Source organism: Lonchura striata, chromosome 1A (genome assembly GCF_050655825.1).
Source record: "Lonchura striata isolate lonStrDom1 chromosome 1A, ASM5065582v1, whole genome shotgun sequence".
NCBI classification, from domain to species: domain Eukaryota; kingdom Metazoa; phylum Chordata; class Aves; order Passeriformes; family Estrildidae; genus Lonchura; species Lonchura striata.
The window spans coordinates 47,489,989-47,512,550 of record NC_140741.1 but is presented as its reverse complement, the minus strand read 5'-3'; the positions used below and the strand labels follow the sequence as shown (position 1 = coordinate 47,512,550).

At 40.2% G+C, this 22,562-nt stretch overlaps 1 protein-coding gene across 1 annotated transcript; it reads left to right on the top strand.

Moving 5' to 3' along the window:
* The first annotated feature begins 136 nt into the window (after positions 1-136).
* On the top strand, positions 137-14,506 carry IL22 (interleukin 22). Its single transcript, XM_021547422.3, has 5 exons — positions 137-11,083; positions 11,908-11,973; positions 12,067-12,210; positions 12,424-12,489; positions 12,889-14,506. The coding sequence occupies exons 1-5, from the start codon at positions 10,889-10,891 to the stop codon at positions 13,000-13,002; spliced, it is 585 nt and encodes a 194-aa protein (XP_021403097.1). The 5' UTR covers positions 137-10,888; the 3' UTR covers positions 13,003-14,506.
* The last annotated feature ends 8,056 nt before the right edge of the window (positions 14,507-22,562 follow it).

The window sequence follows — 22,562 nt, the reverse complement described above, 5'->3', positions numbered from 1 at the left end:
GTTACACTGGATAATTTGGCAGAGCCTATTGCATTGGCACTTCTTTGTTTAGTTCTCTGTTTCACCTGTTCAGCTCAAATATCTGTGGACTTAAGAAAGACAAGATGTTACTCAGAGCTGATCTTCAGAAAGAGGAATTTATTGAAGCTAGGTATGTTGACACTAGAAATCACAACTGACTACAGGTATTTTAAATCGTGACTTAAAGCAGATGGGTGCTACACAGGTTGGAAAGGCTGCAATGCCCAAAAGGTCAGTCCCCAACAAATGATTTAAAGAGTGTGTGAATTAGAGCTGTCCAGTACTGATCATGTTAGGAAGAGGGTGTTTGCTTCTTCCAGAAATTGTATGTCACAGTAGCTTCCTACCAGTGGACTTGTTTGAAACAAATCAAGGTATTTTATTTATCTCAAGGGCTTCTGGGATTGTTCTGTGGTGTGCACTTAATGTGTAAATTATAATTGGTCATAAAATTTCTACTGAAAGGGAAAATGTGCAACAGCCATTTACGAAAATTTCCGATTTTCCTCTAAAAGGATAGTTTTGTAGTGGAAAACATAAGGGCTAAAAGGGGAAATATTTTTGTTCAATATAGTATGTTACTGTGATGTGGGTGCATTAATTTTATGGTACCTATCTACATTATTCATATCAACATGTTCTTGTTTTCCTGGCCAAGTCCTCTCATCATCTATTATTTCTCTGTGATACCTGTTAATTGACTTTTATGAACTGTGTCCTCTTTCTTTGTTTTTCTGTGTTTGTCTGGTTTTCCTGGCTGTCTGACAGCTCTGTCAAGAGTTTTTTTGCAGGTCTGATTTTAGGGCCTGTAAGTCATAGATACAATAACACCATACGTGCCAGTTTTGCTTATAGTGTTGTCTGTACTGGTACAGGTGAGTCTGGTACATCTTAGGTAGCTCTGAGTTTGTTAGATGTGTGCAGTATGGTACATGTGTCTTGATTTCTGCCAGGGAGAGAGTAGCTATGATAAAGGCAGGAGACATTTTTTTGCACAGGGGTACACACCAATTTAGATGTTAGAATGAAAGCTCAGGGTGTCTCACACATCAGTGGACATGATTTCCCATCTAAACAACTTTTAGTATTTGCCTGAAGTGTTCTAATTGAATTACTTTTGGACAGAAGTTTTCAAAGGGAAGTGTAGACAAAATACTTGGTTTTGAGTTATGCTAGTGCAAAGCTTCTGAAGTGTGTTCTGTGGTCTTCAAAGCAAATGTAAAATTATGCCAGTTCTCTGCTATTGTTTATCTTGTTCAAGAGGGATTTTGGTTTTTCTAAATATTTCAGACCAGTCTTCAAACATATTTCCTGTTGCTCTTTCAAGCAAGCTGAACATGGAAAAAATGTTCAAAAGTGCACCCTTTATTAATAATTACAAGTTTATGCTGTGTACTGAATGCGTATTGTTTTCTGTCAAGGAAACTTCAGAACAATAAGGAGTTGCCAACAGGAGATGTATCTCAGGAATAAACAACCTTGTGAGTTTGTCAGATTAAGGTCAAGATTTACAAAACCAGCGCATTAATAACTGACCCAGTCAGTAAGTGTTGAATGTCTTCATCTGCTGTTCCCAACCTGTCACCAGCTGGTCAAGGGAGGTGAGGGAAGACCTCGTGTCTGCAACTTCCTTGTGAGGGGAAGAGGAGGAGCAGACACTGATCTCTTCAATGTGGTGCCCAGTGACAGGACCCAAGGGAATGGCCTAAGGTTGTGTCAGGGGAGGTTTAGGTTGGATATTGTAAAAGGTTCTTCACCAGAGGGTGGTTGGGCACTGGAAAAGGCTCCCCAGGGCAGTGGTCACATCACCAAATCTGACAGAATCCAAGAAGTGTTTGGACAATGCTCTCAGGCACATGGAGTGACTCTTGGGGTGATGCTGTGCAGGGCCAGGAGTTGGACTCAGTGATTGTTGGGGGTCCCTTCCAACTCAGCTTACTCTGTGATTCTCTAACTGGTTTTGCATATACAGTCTGAATTAAGTCACAAAGCTACTCAGTAAGTAGTCTTCTAGTGATACTTTAATCACTATGAGTATGTTGTATAGGGGTTTTTCAGCCTTTTTTGGGTTAATAGATTCACACAACTAGTGAATGCTGCTGGATTCCTATGTGGTGAGTAACAACCTTCCAAAACAGGTTTGGCTTCACCCATGTCTTCCAAGTAGCTGGAATTCCCTCTGCACTCAAGGGCCACATCCCAAAACCCAGTGTGTGTTGCAGTAAGGTGAAAGGAAATAAAATTATTTACCAGCCACCAGCTTTCTCCTTTCCTTAAAAATTCTTGGAGTCCAGGTACTAATCTTACTTCTTACCTTACTTCTGGTGTCATTGCTCTCTGGCAGATAACAGTGGAAGAAAAAGGGATTTCCAAATCCATAATACTCAAGGAGCAAATCTGTAGTACTTGAAGATGGTATAGGAAGCACAACTTCTTTGACCAATTTACTGTGTGCTTATTTGCGTGATGCCGTGTTGATTAATTCCATCTTCCTGTTCTGCAAGGCTGAGCTGACACAGAATAATCTGGTGTCACAGCAATTCTTAACCATGTGGTAAAATTTGTCAGCAAAGAGCCCCATCACTATTTGATGCAAATGGAAGGTTTGCTGTGACCTTATTGACCAATTTTTACTGTAGCCTGAAGAAAAACGGTTTCTTTACCTAGATGCACGCAATTGTGTGATAAAGAAAACAAGCTGAACAGTTATTTTAATTGTCAGTGGCCTAAAATTAATGTCCTGATTCTATTCAGCAATTATTCAGTCCTTTGCAGACTGGAGCCTGAGGAAGAGAGAATAGCATGGTGGAACTGTAGTTAATTTTTAGGTATGCAATAATTTCTTTGGTTTTCTGTGCACTGGACCCCAGTGGGAAAGTGTTAATCACAATAGCAGTCATCACACCAAAAGAAAACCTGAAGAGCAGTCAGTGGATGGTAGGTAAGAGAAGAACTATAGTTTCATGGAAAACCATGATTTGGTTTGCTTTTCGATTCAGTTTTTCCTATTGTGTTGAAGGACATCTGGAGTTCCATGAAGAAATGTGAATGAACTTCCTAAGTATACTGTTTCCTAGAGTTCATTTGTGTGGGATGTAAGCTGACCTTGTGAGGATTCTTTTCTGCAGGCTGTGTCCTAGAGAAGCTCACGGAGTGACTGAGAAAGCCTGAACTTGGCATGTCAAATATGCTGTGCCTGGGAAACTGAACGACGGCACTTGGTGGTTCTGTGTGGTGTCGTGTTAGGGTGGAGGACTGAGAACTGCATGAGATTGGTGTGAAGACTGTCCTTTGGGAAAGCAAGCGAGGCCTGGTTTACATACAGCTTTCACAGCCTCTGTTGGATCACTCATTGTGTTTGTGGGGCTCTGTTAAAAGTGTAAGAGCAAGGGCACTCATTTGCCAAGAGCTTGCTCTTTGCAGGGAGAGTTGGGTGATAGAGCCGGGGCAGCAAATCCTGCTTAGTGTAGATGGTTCTTCAGTGGAAGGGGCAAAGGACAACTCAAGCTTCTTACTCCCCACTTTCTTCAGAGATCATGATAATGTTTTTTACTAAAGCAGATCATCTTTGTAAATGTCACTGACATTATATTTATGTGAGGTAACCTTATGGCAAGGTAACTAAGGTAAACCTGTGAAGGTTTCAAGTGAACCTCAGAGTTTTTCCTTTTAACTATGTTTAAATCTGATATACACGTATACTGTCTGTATATGTATACATATGTGTGTGTGTGTGCTGGGACAGAGTTACTTTTTTACGTAGTAACTAGTATGGGGATCTGTTTTGAAATTGTGCTGAAGACAACGTTAATAATACAGAAGTGTTTTCTTTATTGCTGGGCACAGGATCGAGACTTTTCTGCTCCTCACCCTACTCCATTGACATGTAAGCTGGGGGTGCACAAGAAGTTGGGAGGGGACACAGCCATGACAGCTGACACAAACTGACCCGGGGATATCTCACACCATGTGGTGTCATGCTCAGCATATAAAGCTGGGGAAGAGGAAGGAACTGGGGGACATTCTGAGTGATGGTGTTTTCCTTCTCAAGTAACCATTATGCATGATGGAGTCCTGCTTTCCTGGGACTGGACACCTGTCTGCCCATTGGAACTGGTGAATAAATTCCTCATTTTGCTTCACTTGTGTGTGGATTTTGATTTACCTATTAAACTGTCTTTATCTCAACCCACGGGTTTTCTTACTTTTGCTTTTCTGATTCTCTTCCCCATCCCATTCCAGTGGGAAGTGGGTGAGTGTCTGAGTGGGGCTTAGTTCTGGCTGCAATTAAATCCCAATTGTGTGTACATATGTATATATACATGTATCATTTTTTCTAAAACTCAAGGGGTCTTTGTAGACATGACATACTATAATGTGCTGGGATGTCTCCAAAGCAACTACTTTAGGTTGTGAATTAGAATAGGAATAGCTGGCAGGATCCAGAAAGCATGTACTTTTGGATTTCTTCCTTTCTAGGCCTCTTTCTGGTTACTGGGTTGTTGTGACACTTAAATGTAATCTGCAGATACACCCTGTTCTGGACAGCTGGGTGCCCAGGTCTTGCAAGGTTGTCTATGTGCACTAGGGAACCTGCTGAGGCTCAGTGTTCCCCCAGCTAGAGTGGGCCTGTGAGTTCCCAGAACGGTGCTCTCGTGAGGAATGCTTATTTGTGTTTCCAGTGGGAAGCTGGCTCCAGCCTGTTTGTGTATGTTAGCTTACACGACACATGGCTAAAAAACAGATAACCCAGGAAAACAATGTCGTAATTCCTATGCTGTAGCTATTTTTTCTGGCCCCATAAATCTCACATTCTTGACAATGGTTCTACTCCAAGAGGAAACACATTGATTCACAGAACTCTCTTGGGAGATGGCCAATAGCATAGCCCCGGTCTGGGGAAGGGCTGGGGCAGGGGCCCAGGGGGTTTCCTAGGGATGGACACAAGTTCGAAAGCTGCTGTTAGTGACAGGAGAGCTATCACCTTCTCTAATGGCTCTGTTATAGTGAATAACTGAGCTGCCAGGGGCTCACTTTCAGGAGATGCTGGACTCAGAGTCTCAGTGGAAGTGCTGGTGTCTGGGCACAAGTACTTCACCTTAAAAAGTGTTCCTTCCCTTCAAAATGGCTTAATATAATTACTCTGTTACATGATAAAACTGCTAGTACTTGGTCAACCAAGGCGCTGGAACTATTTCTTAATCTGAGTAACTGTTTATTACTGGATTTTGAATTATAAGCCAGTTTGCAAAATTCTGTTCCCATTTAGAGTGGTTTTCTTTTTGCTAGACTAGGTCATTAATTCCACTTCATCATGTTACTGAGTCATGGCTGTGCAACCATACCACGCATTAACAGGAAGCTCAGAAGTTTCAGTTCACCTGATCTGACTGTTCACAAGACATAGTTGGGCACATGTAGGTCACTATGTAAAGTGGTAGTTGTATAATATGTGTGGGACTTTACATGCTGAATTAAAAGAGTTGCCATCTGGTGGAAGGGTTAATAGTGGTGCCTTTGGGTGCTGTGAGGCTGTGTGCACGGACATGGTCTCAATTCTCTTTTTTCCCCCTCGGTGTGAACTGAGTGTTGACTGCTGTTGATAAGTCGTATTAGAACTTCTTTATGTTATACTGATGTTGGCAGGAGTTTTCTGAAGAAGCAAGACCACTGGACTAGCATCTGTTGCAGTTGCATTGACACAGGGCTTTTTTGTTGTTTCTGTATTAGTTAATAATTTAGGGACTGCTGTAGAAGTTACTACCTCAGTGATCCTGGTAATAACATGGTATTAACACCTTAAGAACACTGGTAGCAGTGACAGTGTTGTCTCAACATATCTCTGGTTTGTTTCCTCTTGTATCTCTACTAAATGAATGTTTTTGAGAATAAAGGTATTTAAAGCAGAAAGGTTTTTTGTGTATGTTTGTTTTAGTTGGGGTTTTTTTGTTTGTTTGTTTTCTTTTGTTCTCTGTGTGTGTATGGCTGCGGTTTTTGTTTTGTTGGTTTTGTTGTTTATTTGGGTTCCCCCCCACCCCCCCCAAACCCCCCCCCCCCCAGAATGTAATTTAAAATTGAGGCAATGAGTTCCCTTCCTCTTCGATGTTTTATGATATGAAGTATCAGCTTTATGATAGCATCTTATGCTTAGGAGACCCAAAAATTATGTAACAAAACCAAGTGAAGGTCAGAGACAAAGATCTTTGATGAAAGATCAGATATAAAAGCTGAAGTGTTACTGTCAGAGGAAATGTGTTACTCTGTTACAGAGGTGTTACAGCCAGGGAAGGTAAGAAATCACACATCCTCAGCAAAAACCCCGAGTCAGCTGTGCCTGTACTGAGAGCTGTCTCCAGCTCTCAGTGATTTTTCAATCACCTAATATTCCCAGGTCAAGCATTTTTATTAATGTTATTCATTCTTCTTCCAAAGGACTCACAATTTGTTATGTAACATTAAACCTAAATTAAAAAAAAAAAGAAAAAAAAAAGAAAAAAAAAAAGAAAAATCCCAAAAAGCCCAAGCGAAAATGTAAGGGCGAAATGTTACATGTCCTCTCCTAGTCTCTGTATTGGTAACATTTCCTCTGTAGAAATTGAATCTCTTCTGCCATTCCTAATGATTGTGTCCAGAAGACACTTGCCTGTATACCAGAATGTTTCCATAAGGAATGACTGGATTACAGAAAAGCTTATTTTCAAGTTTTGTAGGGAAGAATTAGTTTCCATTACTGAGGTTTTCATTGCTGGGCAGAGAGCTGACTAAAATTAGTTTACTGGAGCTTGAGCTGAAACAATTTTATAGTCTACTTTAATCTTTAGAAGTTTGAAAGTTTGGACAAAAACAGAGAAGAACTGAGATAAAACGGACCTGACAACTGACTGCTTCACAAATGAGCTGGAACAAAATGAAGGGATGAATGTGACCTGAAACCTGAGACTGAGTGACCTGAAACAGTGATTAGGTATTACATTACCTATGGACCATTCATACAAGGTTAAGAGGGGAGAATCTCATTGCCAAATAAACGATCCAAGAGCACAGTACACAGGCTCACTTCTTCACATGCTGACTCTTGACAGTATTTCTGGCCCAGTGGCCAGTCCTGACATTTCCAATAATGCAGTGCAATCTTGGCTGGTTGAAAATGTACTGAAGCCCAAGAGAATTCCTGGATGCTAGTACGTTGCTGCTGATACACAACAGCTGAACATCAAAGTACAGTATTGGTTGCTCACCTGTGACCTCATTCAAAGTCAGAAGGAAGTGTCTGTGGCTTTAGAAGCAGATATGATGCAGAGTTCCAGTACTCCTCAAAAAATCCTCTGCCTTCAAAATGGGTCAACAAGTCATTGCCGAGAATATTTACCGCTATGGTTTCTTAATGAATTAGGGAAGTTCCATGTAATTAGACTTCAAAAGTTTATAGGCGAGTTAAATGTTAGGATAGACACTTAACTCTTGGGGTGGTACCATGGAGATAAAATTACTTGTGAGCAATTTTGAAATAATTTCCTTTATTAATTATACTTGAACAAAATACAGAGTACTTTATAGAAGATTAAATCTCTTTGGTAGGTTTTAATTAAAATGAAAGCAGGGGACACATATTTTCTTGTATGAATTTCATATTTCAAACAGTGCTACTAGCCTTAAATATTAAAAATATTATTAAACCTATTGAAGAATTGTGAAATAAGAAAAGAAAATTACTTCCTCCTCATTTTTCAGATGCATTTTGTCCAGTTTATTCTTTCTCCACAAAAAAAGACCCTCCAGTGATGGTTTCATTCAGAGTACCACATTTTAAATGAAAGGTAGCTTTCCTTCCACTGATCTGCTGTGCAGTTCAGGGTAACCCATTTGGGAAGGGGAATTTAAACAAGCAATTTCCCTGAAGTTCATCCTCAGTGATGGTTCAAGAAGACCTTGCTTTTGAAAAGTCTATTGTATTTCCTCCTCAAACAAGAATAAAAATAAATCGTTCCTCATATGTAGCAGAAAATACAGAGCTGAAGTCTCTTCTGGAGACTTTCACTCTCTTCTGGACTTCAGCTGGGGACTGGAGTAAGGTCCAGCACTAGCACAAATTTTCAGCCCCATCTTTCTATGGGATGTATTGCTGGGTGTGTATTTCTTATTTGGGGTGTGGTGAGCTGTGACCGGTCTTTGTTCAATGCAATCTCATAACAGAAATCCAAGACCCTGGAAATGGGAGGCATATCTCCACTTCCAAAGAAATCCTATTGACATGCTACAAGGAATCACTGCAGCCATGGCTGTGGCTCCACCATAGCTCTAGCCCAGGACCAATTGTCCTGAGAAGAGGCCGGGAAGGATCTGATGAACATGGGGAATACAAAGTCTGCTGTGTTAGTGTCTGTTAACATCTTGGCTGTTTGCTTTTGGGCTGGACCATACTCAGAGTAAGCTAGAGAGATGAAAGGTATTTGTAACTCACAGCTGCTAACAAAAGAGTAAATAATGCAAAAGCTTCAGGAATGTCATAAAAACAGAATTTGCAAAACATGAATTAATGAACCTGAAATATGCATGTCAGCATCTCAGTGTCTGGAAAATAGCAAGGTAAACTAAACAACTGAAACCACCTCAGAAAAAGGACATGATGGCAAAACCAAAAAGTAGCATGGCTGAGATGGCTAACAATACAGATGGGAGGCTAACTTTAGGTTTTCTATGGAAATAGGTATTCCCCAGTGTATGGTTTGAAATAAAAGAGCAGGAAGGCAGGAGAGATCCTGTAATTACTGCATAGGAAGGGGAAGAAGAAAGATTCAGCATCTAATTCCTCATAAATCTACCTGATTTTTTAAAAATATCCATCAGGGCAAGGGATGAGGTGTGCTCCTCAAAGTGGTTTGAACTGAGGGCATGGCACAGCACTGCTTAGGTCATGTACCCTTTCCATGGGATTGGAGCCACAAAAAGGTCAGGCAAGCTGAATCTGTGTCTGATGAGTGAGTGACCAAAGGGATGGAGAGATAACATCTGCCAGAAGGACAAAAGACAGGTATCTGAATACCTGTCCACAGCTCCTGTTGTGGGTATGGGGCTTCAGTTCTGATGGATAAGCTGGTGGAGAAACCTCAGTTAGAAGCAGACTTTGGTTACTAGACTGTGTTTAGCACCTGTGGAGGAATTAGTAGAAATGCATTTCAGGGAAGGTCAGTACTTCAAAGCAGCCTACCCATCAGGATTCTCCCAGTTTGATCTTTAACATCTGTCCTTTGGTTATGTAAAATTCGGCCTTTCATCTTCTCATTAACCTGTATCCCCACTGGAACTATGAGCTTGAAATATATTCTTGAATAGCCTTGTGGTACATTTGGATGTGAACTAGACTGTTAACATCCTGAGTCCAGACTCAGTTTCTGCTGCCTGCTGCAGTCAAGATGCTGTTGGAGGCTGGTGATGGGAGTGGGTACCTGAGAGGGGAATGGAAAAGGAGATGGTGCTGGTGGCTCCAGGGCACAGCTTGAAGGGCACAGATCTGTGCAGCACTGATGTAACAGGTGTCTAAGGGCAACTGAGGCAGGACTGAGACGTGGAGGGATAAATTCATGCTGCAGATGCATCAGAGGAGGCTAAAGAATAAACTTTGTTCCACTCAGCTTTTAACTGCTTCCTTTCAGGTGTAAGAAGAAGATCATGGCATTTCAGACCACGAGGTTAGGTTGATAATGGCACTTGTACTGAGAACCTGAGTCACAAAGAATGGAGCCCAGCTAGATGGATGCTCATCCTCAGAGCTCTCAGATATCCGTTCTCAGAGGTAGAGCTGCAGCCTTGGTTTTCCAGATCTCTTTTCTCCTGTTTGTCACCTGTGTACCTTGTGGGTATTAGAAAACCAGGAGTTTACATTTGTACCAGTTCTGTGTTCTCATGCATTTGATGGGTTGCAAATTAGCATCTAAAGAGTGCAGTGTCCCGTTTAGAACACTGCATGGTATTTCAGATTGAAGGTGCAGCACTTCCTGCATGTTAGCAGAAGAACCTTAGGAACATGGAAATCACCTGGATTGATACATGACCACAGCCCTGGTCATTATACCTGATTACAGACTTAAATACATATAGCATTTTTGAAAAAGGGAATTTGGAATTCAGGCATGTGATAAATGCATGTTGGTCCTACACAGTTTCTGATCTCTCTGAGAGGATTGCAGTGATGTGCAGATGGCCAGTGTCTCCAGTGGGCCACGGTGTGGGAAAGGGTATTTTCTGGGTAGGAGCCACAGGTGGTCAGTGCTTTGGTTCTGATACAGTCTCTGATCACTTGTGTGCACCAGTCGGCAGCAGTGAAACCAGTCTTGTACCACAGAAAGTTTGATGGTTTTCTGCCATCAAATTGTCAATAAAGTAAGTGCACTATAATTAGGACAGGGGGCACAAACTCATACAATTCTCAAATATTTTTATGCAAAAAGAATTTAGGATTCCTACCTTGGTAAAAGCCCCTGCTTTGCCCCACATTAATATTTGGGTTTCTTTATAGGAAACTAAAGATTATGATGGCCTTGAAGTTGTATTTGTGGGTTTTGAAGTGGTTAGGTAGTTCTCAGAAGAGGATACTGGAAAGTAAGAGACTTGCTGATGTCATTTTTATTTCACCACCAGTACCCCAAAAAAAAAAAAAAGGCTGAGAGAGATGTTGGTGGCCCTATATAAGGTGCAGCTCACCTCCTGCAGAGCACGTCGAGAATCACAGCAAAGGTAAGGCTTGCAGCCTTTGTGCTGCTCTCACTTTGCTTCACCCGCTCTCCTTGGTGCTAACGCTGCCTTCTCTCACATCAGGGCTGAGCCCTGTGTCTGCAGCCTGCTGGGACGGACGATTTCAGACTGAGCCATGGCCCCCCTGCACACCTTGTCCAAGAGCTTCCCAGGATGGGTTTTCTTCTGCTGCTGTTGCTGTCTCCCCCTTCTTCTCACCAGCTCTCTGCCTCTCAAAGGGGCTTCCACTGCCCATCATGCCTGCAGGCTCAGGAAGATCAACTTCCAGCAGCCCTACATCAGGAATCGCACCTACACCTTGGCTAAAACGGTACAGTCATCCATGTGTTCTTCATGGTGGGATCTGAGGACCTTCTCCTCTGTTGGTGCTGTGGCTTCTAGCCTTTGGCATTCCTCCCTCTTCTTTGGCATTCCTCCCTCTTCTTTGGCATTCCTCCCTCTTTTCCCTGCCTTTCTGCAGAAAAAAAAAAAAAAGGTATATTTGCAGTTAAGGCAGAGGTTGGGTGTGTGGAGGAGGTCTATTCCTGCTGCCTTTGTAGCCAGGGAAAGCTGCTGCCTCTCCTCCTGCTGCTCCCCAAGGGAAAGGCAGCCCCTGGAACAGCACAGCTGCTTATTTTCAAGCATCTGCTGCCAAAGTGGGTAAATTGTGAAATATGACATTAAATTTCTCAGTTTGCTCAGGCCATTTGGAGCTGGGCCTGGCCATGAGTCCAGTCACAGCCAAGCAGAGGCTCAGGTGTCCTACAGTGCTCTGCTATGGCAGGTTTCTTGGCTGCTTTTGCCATGGGTGGGTCTCCCTGGGTGCACACCACCGAGCAGCTCCCAGCAGCACTGTGAGGTCAGCCACCTGCAGTATCTGGTTTAGTCACCATAACCACGACAGCTTCTGGCTTTTAAGTGGGGGATACAAACTCAGACCTCAGCTTATTTATTTTCCTGTGATACTGACCTTGAATCTCACCCAGGTGAGGGGAGAAGCAGGCATAATGTCCAGGCTTATCTACCTGTAACACACTGTGGTGTCCATCCCTCATTTCACCTGCACTTTCATTGCTGATGAAAACTTTTGGGGTTTATTATTAATTTTTAAGTAAGGTTCCCATCATCATCTGACACTTCCTTTTTTCCTCTCAGGCCAGTGCCTCAGACAAGGACACGGACAACAGATTGATTGGACAGCAGCTCTTTGCTAACATCAGGGTAAGCCTTACGTGAGGAATCTGCTCTTTGCATCCCTCTGCAGCACTTATGTTCTTGCCTTGATTTAACATGACCTCTTACTTTCATACATAGGAAAACAACCGCTGCTACATGATGAAGAGGGTTGTGGAGCTTGTGGTAAAAGATGTTCTCCTCACTGAAGTCAAGAACCAGTACCCTTATGTTGATCAGGTGGCACAGTTCTTGGCATCCCTGACCTCAGAGCTGAGTGGTTGTGTGAGTAGCACTGGCTTTCTTTCCCTCTGACTCTCATTGCTGCTCCTAAATCTCAGAAAGCTACAAGCAGTGGCAAAAGGCAGTGATATGAAAGGAAACCTCAGATCAGAGATATGAAAGTCAGAGTTAATAGAAAGGTGTGAAAAAGAAAAAAAAAAGCACATCGTTGCATATAGCTGTCCATCTTACATCTGGATATTTCCTTTCTTTTAGCAATTCTCAGGAAAGAGAGACAACATTGAAAAGAACCTGGAACAAGTGAAGAACAAAATGGAACAGGTACATTCTCCCCAAACATTTAGAAAGAGCAGTTTCAAACCCCAGTCCCTTAGTTGGATTAAAGCCGACCTAATTACAAAACAACTCAAGATTATTTAGGATGTGAAGCTTACAAGGGCATTTATTTAAATGCCTAGATTAATGATATTTCCCCTTCTAGTCCTCCCTCACTTGTTCTGTTAGCTCTCTGCACATGTTATGGAAATTTAAACCTTCAAAAATTAGGCTTTGGGAAACTTATATGCTAGTCTAGATTTGAATGAACTAGCTTATATCTTATGATACGATGACACTAACAGAACTGTGTAAGAGAATTAGGAAAGTAAATTACTGATTCGGTTTCTGTGACAATATAAAAAAATAACTACTTGCTAAGATTTGCATTTTGCTCTTTTCTAGTTGGGAGAAAATGGAAAGACTAAAGCCATTGGAGAGCTGGATTTACTGTTTGACTACATGGAAAATGCCTGTACTGATGCCCCAAAGAAGGGAGGGAGCAAGAAGAAAAACTGAAAAAATTCTGGATGAGGCTTGAAGAGATGTCTCTGCAGATCTCTTACAATAATTCAAATTGATTAGCTGCAACTATGTCCATTCCCCCCAGATGCAGTATATTTTTCACTTGTGTCAAAAGTAGCAAACTAAATGGGCAGAGACAGAGACATTGCTGCCTTATTTGAAAATGAAAACTCCAGGACATTGCCTCTCAATTGCAACACAGGCATTCGTTATTTACAAAATCAATGTTCTGTCCTCCTCATCTCCACAGGAATGAGGCAGGCATATCTATCTTTTATACACTGAAATTTGACACCTATGAATCAGCTTTGTTTAAGGCAGTGATGTTTTGATAAGATGTTTTACCCAGGATGTTTTGAGCCTCCTAGTTGGAAATCTCTCTTGCATACATTGCCCCCTTCTGACCTTGGCCTGAAAAGTTGGTATTTCAGACAATTTCAGAAATAATTTTTGTAATTTGTATTTAATGGTAACTTATTTTAAGGTAATAATTATACAATAATTTTATTTATATAGATTAATTGAAAAATATCCAAGGAAATGTATTTATTAAGCTTTACCAGAAATTAACACTGCCGTGTGATATTTATATGCAGATGGAATGTTTTATAAATGCTTGCACTTTAATTTATTATAATAAATATTTTGATCCTCAAATATTGCCATTTGCAGAGCTTTTGTCTTTTCTTCAAACACAAGGGAAATGATGCACATAGCACCTGTGAAGCTGCTGGACTAGTGCTCTATTCTTGTGCCCAGAAAGGATGCAAGCTCTGCCTGGGGCTATGCTTTTTCACCATAAACCTGCAATTTCACAGAGGCCAGGGCTTAGTGGGGGCATGTCAGTCAGCCTTTCTTATGGCAGTGGGAAAAATAGCATCACTCCTGAAAGTCATTGGTTTGGTTCACTGGTTCTGCCTCGCTACACACAGAGACAAGACCCTCCTTGAATAGCTGCTGTTGAAAAGTCCCAAAATGTCCCCATGGGTCAGATGATGTGGAGACAAACAGGCGGCAGCTGCTAATGAAAACTCAGAGCTCTGCATTCCCACTGCCCATCCATAGCATACTGAGCACAAATGGTGCTCTGCAGCATCAGGGATCTGGGAGTCCTTCAGAAGAGAATGTTTGTGCCTGTTCTCAACACAAACTCCAAGGCAGAAAAACCCCCCAAGTCCCTGAAACACTGTTTAATTTGTGATTATCATGATATGTCCTTCAGCAAAATCTCCTGGAAAGACAAAAGAATTGGTCTGCTGTAGCCAGGGAAATTGGTGACTGGACCAAAGGGGTGCAAAGCATCCAAATAATCAGAAAGCCAGAAGAAATATGTAATAGCAGATTCCAGCAACTGCTGAAGTCTTCTTGAGCAAGGCCTTACCATTTATTCATCAGAGCAACAAGTATCCTGTCCACATTTAAAAAATGTTGCTTCTGAACCAGAGCAAATTAAAGATGGATTTAAAAGTATCCATCCATACCTATTTTGAACACAGTTTATGTGAACTGAAATTGCAACACTTTATTGTGGGAATCATATATAAAAAGGGCATATGATCCACTGGGTGATTGGACGCCTGTTACCTGTCAAACTAGATGCATTCAGCATGGTTTACTTTTCCCCACACGTTCATTTGCATATCACAAAACATGTTTTACATGCCTGCTCACAGTCAAGGCAGAAGTGACCCATTAATGACAGCAGCCAGGATCTGGCATTGCATGACAGTTTCAGGGATTTAACCTTTATTGTATACTCAGTTGGATATATATTTCCTTTCTTCTGGGATAAGGAATGATGTTGTCAAGAGTTATTGGCCAGCATCCTTTCTCTTATCACTCAAACTTGTGAGAACTGGCAGCAAAGGAAGGGAGTTTAAACACCAAATAAATAGTTCATTTCACTGACCTTTGACATACACAGTCTTGAACTATATCTGTCTCCCTTTATAGTCAGTGGAGGATAAGAGAAATTATACAGGTGTCATTTCTCCAGTCAGCATTAGAAATTTAAAAAGATTGTGGCTTTGTTCAGGGTAACATGACTTTACCTTAAGTACCAAATCAAGTACCTGGTTTGTTCCTTAATGATAAAGACCAGACCATGAGCACATACATTGCGGTTCCTTGTTGATAAAATCGCTTCACAAATGGATAAATAACTTATTTCCCTCTTCTACTTCTTCTACTCTTCTACACTTTCCTTACCGAGTTGCCCTACCTAGAAATGTCAAATCAGTCTCTCAAGTTTTCCACACTGGGGCTAAACCCCGGTTGAAATCTGTTTCTCCACAAAAGCATAAAAATGAAGTTGCCTAATTATTAACTTCTCCAACCCTAAAAACCACCAGATGGAAGACTCAACCACAGAAACCTCATGAGCTAGAGCCCTGGAAATGCCACACAGCAAACTTTGTAGAATTTCCTTCTCAGGTTTTCTTGCAGGGTGTGTGTGACTTGAGGATGTGTGAAGAATGGTTGTGATGGTTGATTTTGAACTAACAAAGGAAGTAGAAATCAGAGTAGGTTTCCCTTAAACAGGAGGAAATATCTCGGACAAACAATTACTGACAAAACACCCCAAAAAGTAGTTTTCAGTCAGGCAAATTGGGTTTTGATTCAGTTAATAGTTCCAGCTCAAAGAAGGAAAATATTGCTAAAATATTTTGTTCTGACATTTTCTAAATAGTTAGTGTTTTGGTTTTATGTGCATTTCTTTCAAAGGTTGAAAAGAAATTTGAAAGCAAAATGAACTGTGTCATTTTGAGTCTGATAAGTGCATTGGGCATACACAAAATTAATTATTTTGGTTTAATTTTCTGCTTGGGTCACCAAAGAGAAACTCTGTTATTCATGCAATTCTAATTCCTATTGCCCTATTTTCCTTTCCATTCCTGCCCCCAAGTCACAGCCTCTTTGCATTCCCAGAGATCCTCAGCTAGCAACCTTAGGGAAAGCATCTGCTCCACATTGAGGGCACCTCCTCTATAGGGGCTGCAGGATCTCTTCCTGGGCAAAAATTCACAGATGACTCTACTGTCAAATTTGTGTTTCATTGACTCTTCCTCCCCTTCCCCTACATTAGGTGACCAGAACAGGCACCTTTTTTGTACACAGATAATTGCAAAACATTTATAAAACTGCCTCTGAAATGTCATATTGTGAAAAGAGAAGAACCCAAAGCATGAACAGAAGTTTCCACATCCTGCTGAGTAAGTATTGGTGACAGTTTAAGAAACATGTCTTAAATACAATGTCTGGAGTGTTACTCATTTAAGAGATTTACATATTCAGTGTATGAATATATAGTCCCCGAGTGACCTAGAATAATACAGGCTGATATTTCCAATTTGCTGCTGGAAGTATATTCTAGGCAGTGCAAAATGTTGAAGCTATCCTGTTCATAAATCAGTGGCATGAGATTATGTTGCTTGTGCTTTAAAGCAGTTTACTACACAATTAGCTGCTCTGAAGGAGGTATGGACTGCAGTGAGAAGCAGTAAATACAAACTTTTCAGTCAAGGTAATGACCACAGAAAGAAGGAAAAACCTACAACGGCGTTCTGCGGGACCCTGGGTATAATTGGCATGCCACTACCCAAAAAAAAAAAAAAAAAAAAAAAAATTGCATAAAATAACACATTTAAGATGGAAAGTAATGCAGCCTCTCAGGGGATCCAGACCAGGATCCTATGCCATTCAAGAATGTTTGTTAGAAAGTCAAATTTAGGTGACGTAACTAAATACAGACTATGCTAAGGCTGGTGGCACTTCTGGGGCTGCATATGATTCATAGCCCGTATCCACCTGTGACACCTTTTTTATGGTTAACACAAAGCTGCAGACATTGTCAGATTAACTGTATGAACTTCACCACTAACAAAAGTGCTAAACAGCAATGCAAGTGAAAAGGTTTCTTCTCAAGTCTAGGAAATCCCTCTCTCTGTTAACCTTTATATTACAAATACACATATGTCAATTTCCATAGTTTAATTTGGAATTCAATTATGAATGGTTTGAAAAGAAAATATTCTTACATCTTTTCTTCCCTAAGGAGAAATTAAAGTATAAATTATATTGGGAAGAACCATTTATCCTCAGCAAACTAACTCAGGGGACCCAAATGTAAATATTTCTCCAGTATGAAGATGTCGCCCTGTTCTTTTAAAAGTTTTAAAGTTTTTTAAACGTTTTCTATGCCTTCTGATGTTTACGTATTTCTACTGGAGTTCTCATGCACTGTTCATGTAAATAATGGTTGTTTTGCATTCTTCTTTGTGGAGGAGAGAATTAATAAACTCTAGGTTTGACCAGTGTGGTTGAAGAGGTAGCAATTTCATCCTCCAATCCACTGTCACTTCTGGAATTCTACATATTGTGAGATCAGAAACAAAAGTTAATTCCTGTTGCTCTTTTGATCTTAGTGTGAGTGCGTGAGTTATTTCATGTTGTAGTGTGACATGAAGGATTCCAGTATTTTCTCAGTATGAAGGATTAAAGCACAGCATTTAATATTTCCAGAATCTGACAATTTTTCTTATCCAAGTTCAATTAAAAAAAAAAAGGGGGGGGGACTATCTTCTAAATTAAAAATATTTTCTCTTCAGCTATGGGCAGTATGGATAAAAATATTTTGAAAAAAGCAGACTCATTAATATGTCTTTAACTAGCTTACTTGAAACTGTTGTGTGGTTATTTCTTCAAGAACCAGTAAGGCTTTTCCCCTGGAAATTGCAGCACTAGTTTCAAATGACTGAATGTAAAGTGATGTTGTTTTCCAAAAACTACAAAATTGCACCAATTTAAAGTTCTCTTTATTCTACATTTTTTTTTTCAAAAGAAATATTTCTGACTTCTACTGCACATTAAAGAATAGTGATGATATTCCTTAAGAAGTGAAAAGAATGGGGCAATCATGCATCTGTGGTAAAGTCTAAAAGCTGTGCAATCATGATGAGATTGATTTTCTGATTAGACCTTGTGATATAAGAGCTCCCCAATGGGTCAGTTCATCCTGTATCTGGTCCTGCTCCAGAGAAGGTAGAAAGTAAGCTCCTATTGACTTCAAAGTATGTAAGATCAGACTTGTCATTTGTGTATTTATAGGGTTAATTGTATTACAAAAAAAAATTAAAAAGAAAGGTTTCAACACAGATAATGGAAGTGATGAATTGGACTGTTCTGATAAAAGGCTTTGTCAGGAAAATCTAGTGTATTAGCACTTGTTTCAGAAGCAGAGGTTCCAAAATAAAGTTTAGATGCTGCTTGTCTTTGCAGTGACCTTGTATTTATTGTTGGTCTAAAAACATCCAGACCATGCCTTACTTCTTGCCAAAAACATCTGTAAAGTGTCTGGTTTGACCAGCTTTTCTCCTTCAGTAGTTATCCTTTATAATGTGAGTCCTGACAGTGTTGAATAGGGGAAGAAATTCCAGATTCTCTCTTTTCCTTATGTTGTCACCAAATAAATAAATGGTGTAACTGAGATTTAAGGCAGATATTACCAGATTTGAGGATTATCAACTCTGGATCTTAGTTTTACTTTGACAGCTCAAAAAGAGAGTGTGCTTGTTTGTCAAGGACAGCATTTGGCAAAAAATACTAGTTTGTAGTCATTAACATGAACATCAACACTGTGTTCATTTCTACAAACACCGTGTTCATCATTTCTATGAACACAGTGTATGTAATAGAGGTTCAATTCAGGTTAGGAGAGCATCTTGGCTTGGTGGGAGCCACGTGTGGCTCAGAAAGTGCAGGACAGTTACTTGCACATGAGATATCTGGTTTAACTTGGCATGTGAGCTTGTAGCCTCCAAAACAGGGAGCTGCTCAGTGTTGTCGTTGTGCCTTCATTTGAATATTTGCCAGTGATTCAGTTCTTACACGACATGGATTTCTGGGAACTCAAAACAAATCAGTGACCAAGACTCTGATCCTGCAAATTGCTAGAACACCACATATTCTCCTCATTTTGACAGTAGCCTTATATGAGTCATCTGCCCTAGCTTTGGTGGCAGAAAACCAGCTAGCAAAGCTGAGCTGCTGCCCACGGGTGCTCGCAGAGCCCGTCCCTGGCCCGTCAGCAGCAGGGCTGGCAGGCAAGGAGAGCCCGCAGTGGGATGGGCACAGCCGCAGACACTCAGACACTCAGCAGCTGGGCCATACAGATGGACTTCAGGGCCTTATGCTGCTCATGGGCAAAGCTAAGGGCAAGTGGAGGAAGCAGAATCAAGAAGCTTTTTCTGTGCCATTTTACTTTGGAAAGCTTTTAGCAGTAAGGACATAACTGTGTTAGATTTCAATTTTCCGTTCCTAACTGCTTTCCATTGCTGTTTGCAGTTGTGGACTTCACTTATTGTTGGTAAACCAGCGATGCTGAAAATGAATAAATAAGAGAGAATGTTTTTTAGGGCAGGTGAATATGTGAGATTTCTCTGAAAATAGGAAGACAGGAGCAACTTGTTTTTTTCTGCAGTGCTGAAGAGTAAACCAGAGAATTTCTTAGATCTGCAGTATGAAGTTTTGGCTGGCAGGCTTAGGCTTATACTGTAACCTCATTAACAGAACTGAGAAAAGAGAGATTGATAAATTACCTTCTGTTCCTTGCTATATAAATAGCAAATAAATAAAATGTTATGATGTTGTGATAAATAAAATGTTTACTTTCCCAAAGTAACAGATTAATAAAAATTAACTTTTATATGTTCAGAGGTTTGGGCAAACATTTCAGACCTAGAATACTTTGAAGGGCTTGCCTGAGAGTTTTGAATCATGTTTTCTGAAGATCAAGGCAACAGATGTGGTTTTTATGGAGCTGCTGAGCTAAACAAAGCGAAATCTGGTACAAAAACGCCTTTTTTCAAGAAAAAGAATTCTCATGTGTAAAAATTTGGTTTCAGATACTCTAACCTAAACCTGGAAATGTGAGGAAACCTTTCACAACCCATGTGTATTTGGAACTGATAAAAGCTCCTTCACAAATGGGCACAAGAACTGAAAATTTTTAGAGGTGGGGAAAAAAGTAATTAAAACCATGGCTGCCACGTGATTTTTCCAGCCCACACAGTGAGCTACAGAGTTAACCTCTTTCTGATGATCTAAGCAATACAAATTATCAGAAAAATTATGGCAAAGGATTTTTTTTTTGTTTTTATTCTTTGTAGCAAATAGTACCTTTGAAGATTTTTATTAAGCTTGAAAGGTCTTTTTAATTGGATTTTAAATATATTTTTCTGCTTTTCTACATAAGAGTGATTTTCTCTTGGAAACTCAAAAATTGGTAAGTCCAGTACTGATATTACATTGTAAAAAAAAAAAAAAACAAAACCAAAGAAGGTGTCCATTTGTTGTTCTCTGCAAAGCATAGCTTAAAAATTAAAAGTAGCTACTTTCATATGGAGAACACTCAGAACTTACTGATTAGTTTTGCTTCACTCCTGCAAGTGTATTAGATCATCTAAACTTCTATCACAGTTACAATATGAATTGGATGTATGGGAGTTTGCAAAGTCACTGCTGAGGTCTGTAACTGTAACATTGCATATTAGGATTCTCTGAAAGCTCTACTAAATCTACAAATATTAAGAGCTGAAATATTTCTGTTTTGTTCAAGAAACTCTTACATAAGCTATCTGTTAAAACATTTCTGTAATTTAAAGTGTTGTGCATGTGTTTACATATTGTGCTACACATTAAGTAAAAAGTAGACCCTGAAAATAGTGAAACTCCAAACAAGTAAGTTATCCAAAGCTAGATATAGCCAGTATTCTACTTTTTTCTTAGGTTTCTAAAATAAATTTCCTAAGTTTCTAAAATAAAGTTTTTCAGTTGCTTTAATTGGAAAAATCATCAAAATTTTCCTGATCTAAAGTTAAAATTTCTATGTATATTTTGACATCTGTGGCATTTTTCTTCTTTCAATATTTTGTGATATTTTATTTTTTATAACTTTTAGGAATCTTTACAATGCAATCTCTATTTTATAAATCCTGCCAAAAAACCCTCTTCATTTACAGCACCATCAGATACTTCTCTAATGACCTGTGCTATGGGATTTTACATGCTTTGGAACTCTTAATAAACAAATAATTATTTGGCTTCTGTATATTTTCTAGCAAAAAAAGTGCCAGATGTGACCATATCTGATAATTAAATAAGTTAAATTTCCCTAAAAGGGCTTCCACTGATGAGGTTAATTGAAAGCACCACTTCACAAAGAAGGAAGATGCACAGTGTGAAGTGGAAAGTCTGAAGCCATGAAGGTGCTGGGGAGAGGGTTCCCTAGCAGCAGCCTCTGACTGAAGGGATCAAGGATGCTTCTGAGGGAAAGACAGCAGAGGGAAGCACATTTATTGCCAGGTTGAAGTTCACTGGAGGGAGAGCAGCACTCCCAAACAGAAAATCCCTCAGGGAAATCACTTTGTTGCTTGCTGCACTGTTGCTTCTCTAGCTTTGTTCTCTGGTCCTACACTGGAGAGTCAAGGTGGCAGACATCCTGTGGGAGAGTCCAACAGAGCCCAGTAGTAGCCAGGATTTTGGAACAAATCTCACTTGGGAGGGAGTTGATCTGAGGCAAGTTTTTTACATTTTCCTGTGCAGGAAGTTTTCTTTGTTGTTCAAAATTGCCTGGCTAAAGCTAGGATTCAGCTTTCAGTAAACAGAAGAACTTTAGCTCCAAAGCAAATGGATGACTTCTTTACTGAAGTGCAAATATTCTCACTGCAAGCAAATATTTCCTATATAGAGGTTTTTTTAAAAATTTATTTTTATGAAGGACTATTCTTGCAAAAAAAAAAAAAAAGTGATTGTTCATATTGTGGTTCAATGTATTGCCTGGCATTAGCATGGGCATATCAGCTGAGAGATTCAATGCCAGTCTTCCAGCCCAGCTCCCAGGTGGTGCAACTCACAGAGCTGTATGGGAGCCTCTGCTGGCATTGCCAAGACACTCAGGAATGTCCTGAGTTAAGATACAGAGGGAAAAGAGAACCTTTAAAAAAAATTGAAAAAAGGAGTGAGAATGAAGGTTAAAAAGGATCATGGGGAGGGAGAAAACTGAAAAATGGTGCACAAAAGTAGGAGGAGGACAAGATTTCCAGGATAAGAGTTGTGCCATGCAAACTGACACATTTGTACCAGCCCCGCAGCTGTGGACATCCTCCACCCCAGAACCAGACCCAGGTTTCCATGAGACTGGGTTTTTCCTTTTGTAATTTTAGTAGAACCTTTTATTAATGCCATGATGACATTACAAGAGAAATCAGGTCACAGACTTTTGAACACTCCTGTATGTTGCAAGAGAAAATGAGGAGTGTGGAATAGCAGCATCCCCATGTGGGAAGGCTGAGCTGTTATTGCCAAGCACATCTGTACACTCGGCAGAAATACTGCTGTGCAGGGATTTCCTCATGTGACTATTGTAGTGGCAAACAAAAGTTTTCTAAAGAGTTTGGGGATTGAATCACTTTTGCTAAATGAGGTCTCTACTGGTTGATGGGAATGATACTCAAACATTTTTTCATATCTCTTTCTTTCATAATCTCTATTCTCAA

What these genes read in the sequence shown, in the direction of transcription:
- IL22 (XM_021547422.3), top strand. Translation starts at nt 10,889, where the DNA reads ATGGCCCCCCTGCACACCTTGTCCAAGAGCTTCCCAGGATGGGTTTTC. An exon ending in CCTACACCTTGGCTAAAACG is followed by an intron (nt 11,084 to 11,907) that starts GTACAGTCATCC and finishes TTTTCCTCTCAG; the next exon opens with GCCAGTGCCTCAGACAAGGA. An exon ending in AGCTCTTTGCTAACATCAGG is followed by an intron (nt 11,974 to 12,066) that starts GTAAGCCTTACG and finishes TTTCATACATAG; the next exon opens with GAAAACAACCGCTGCTACAT.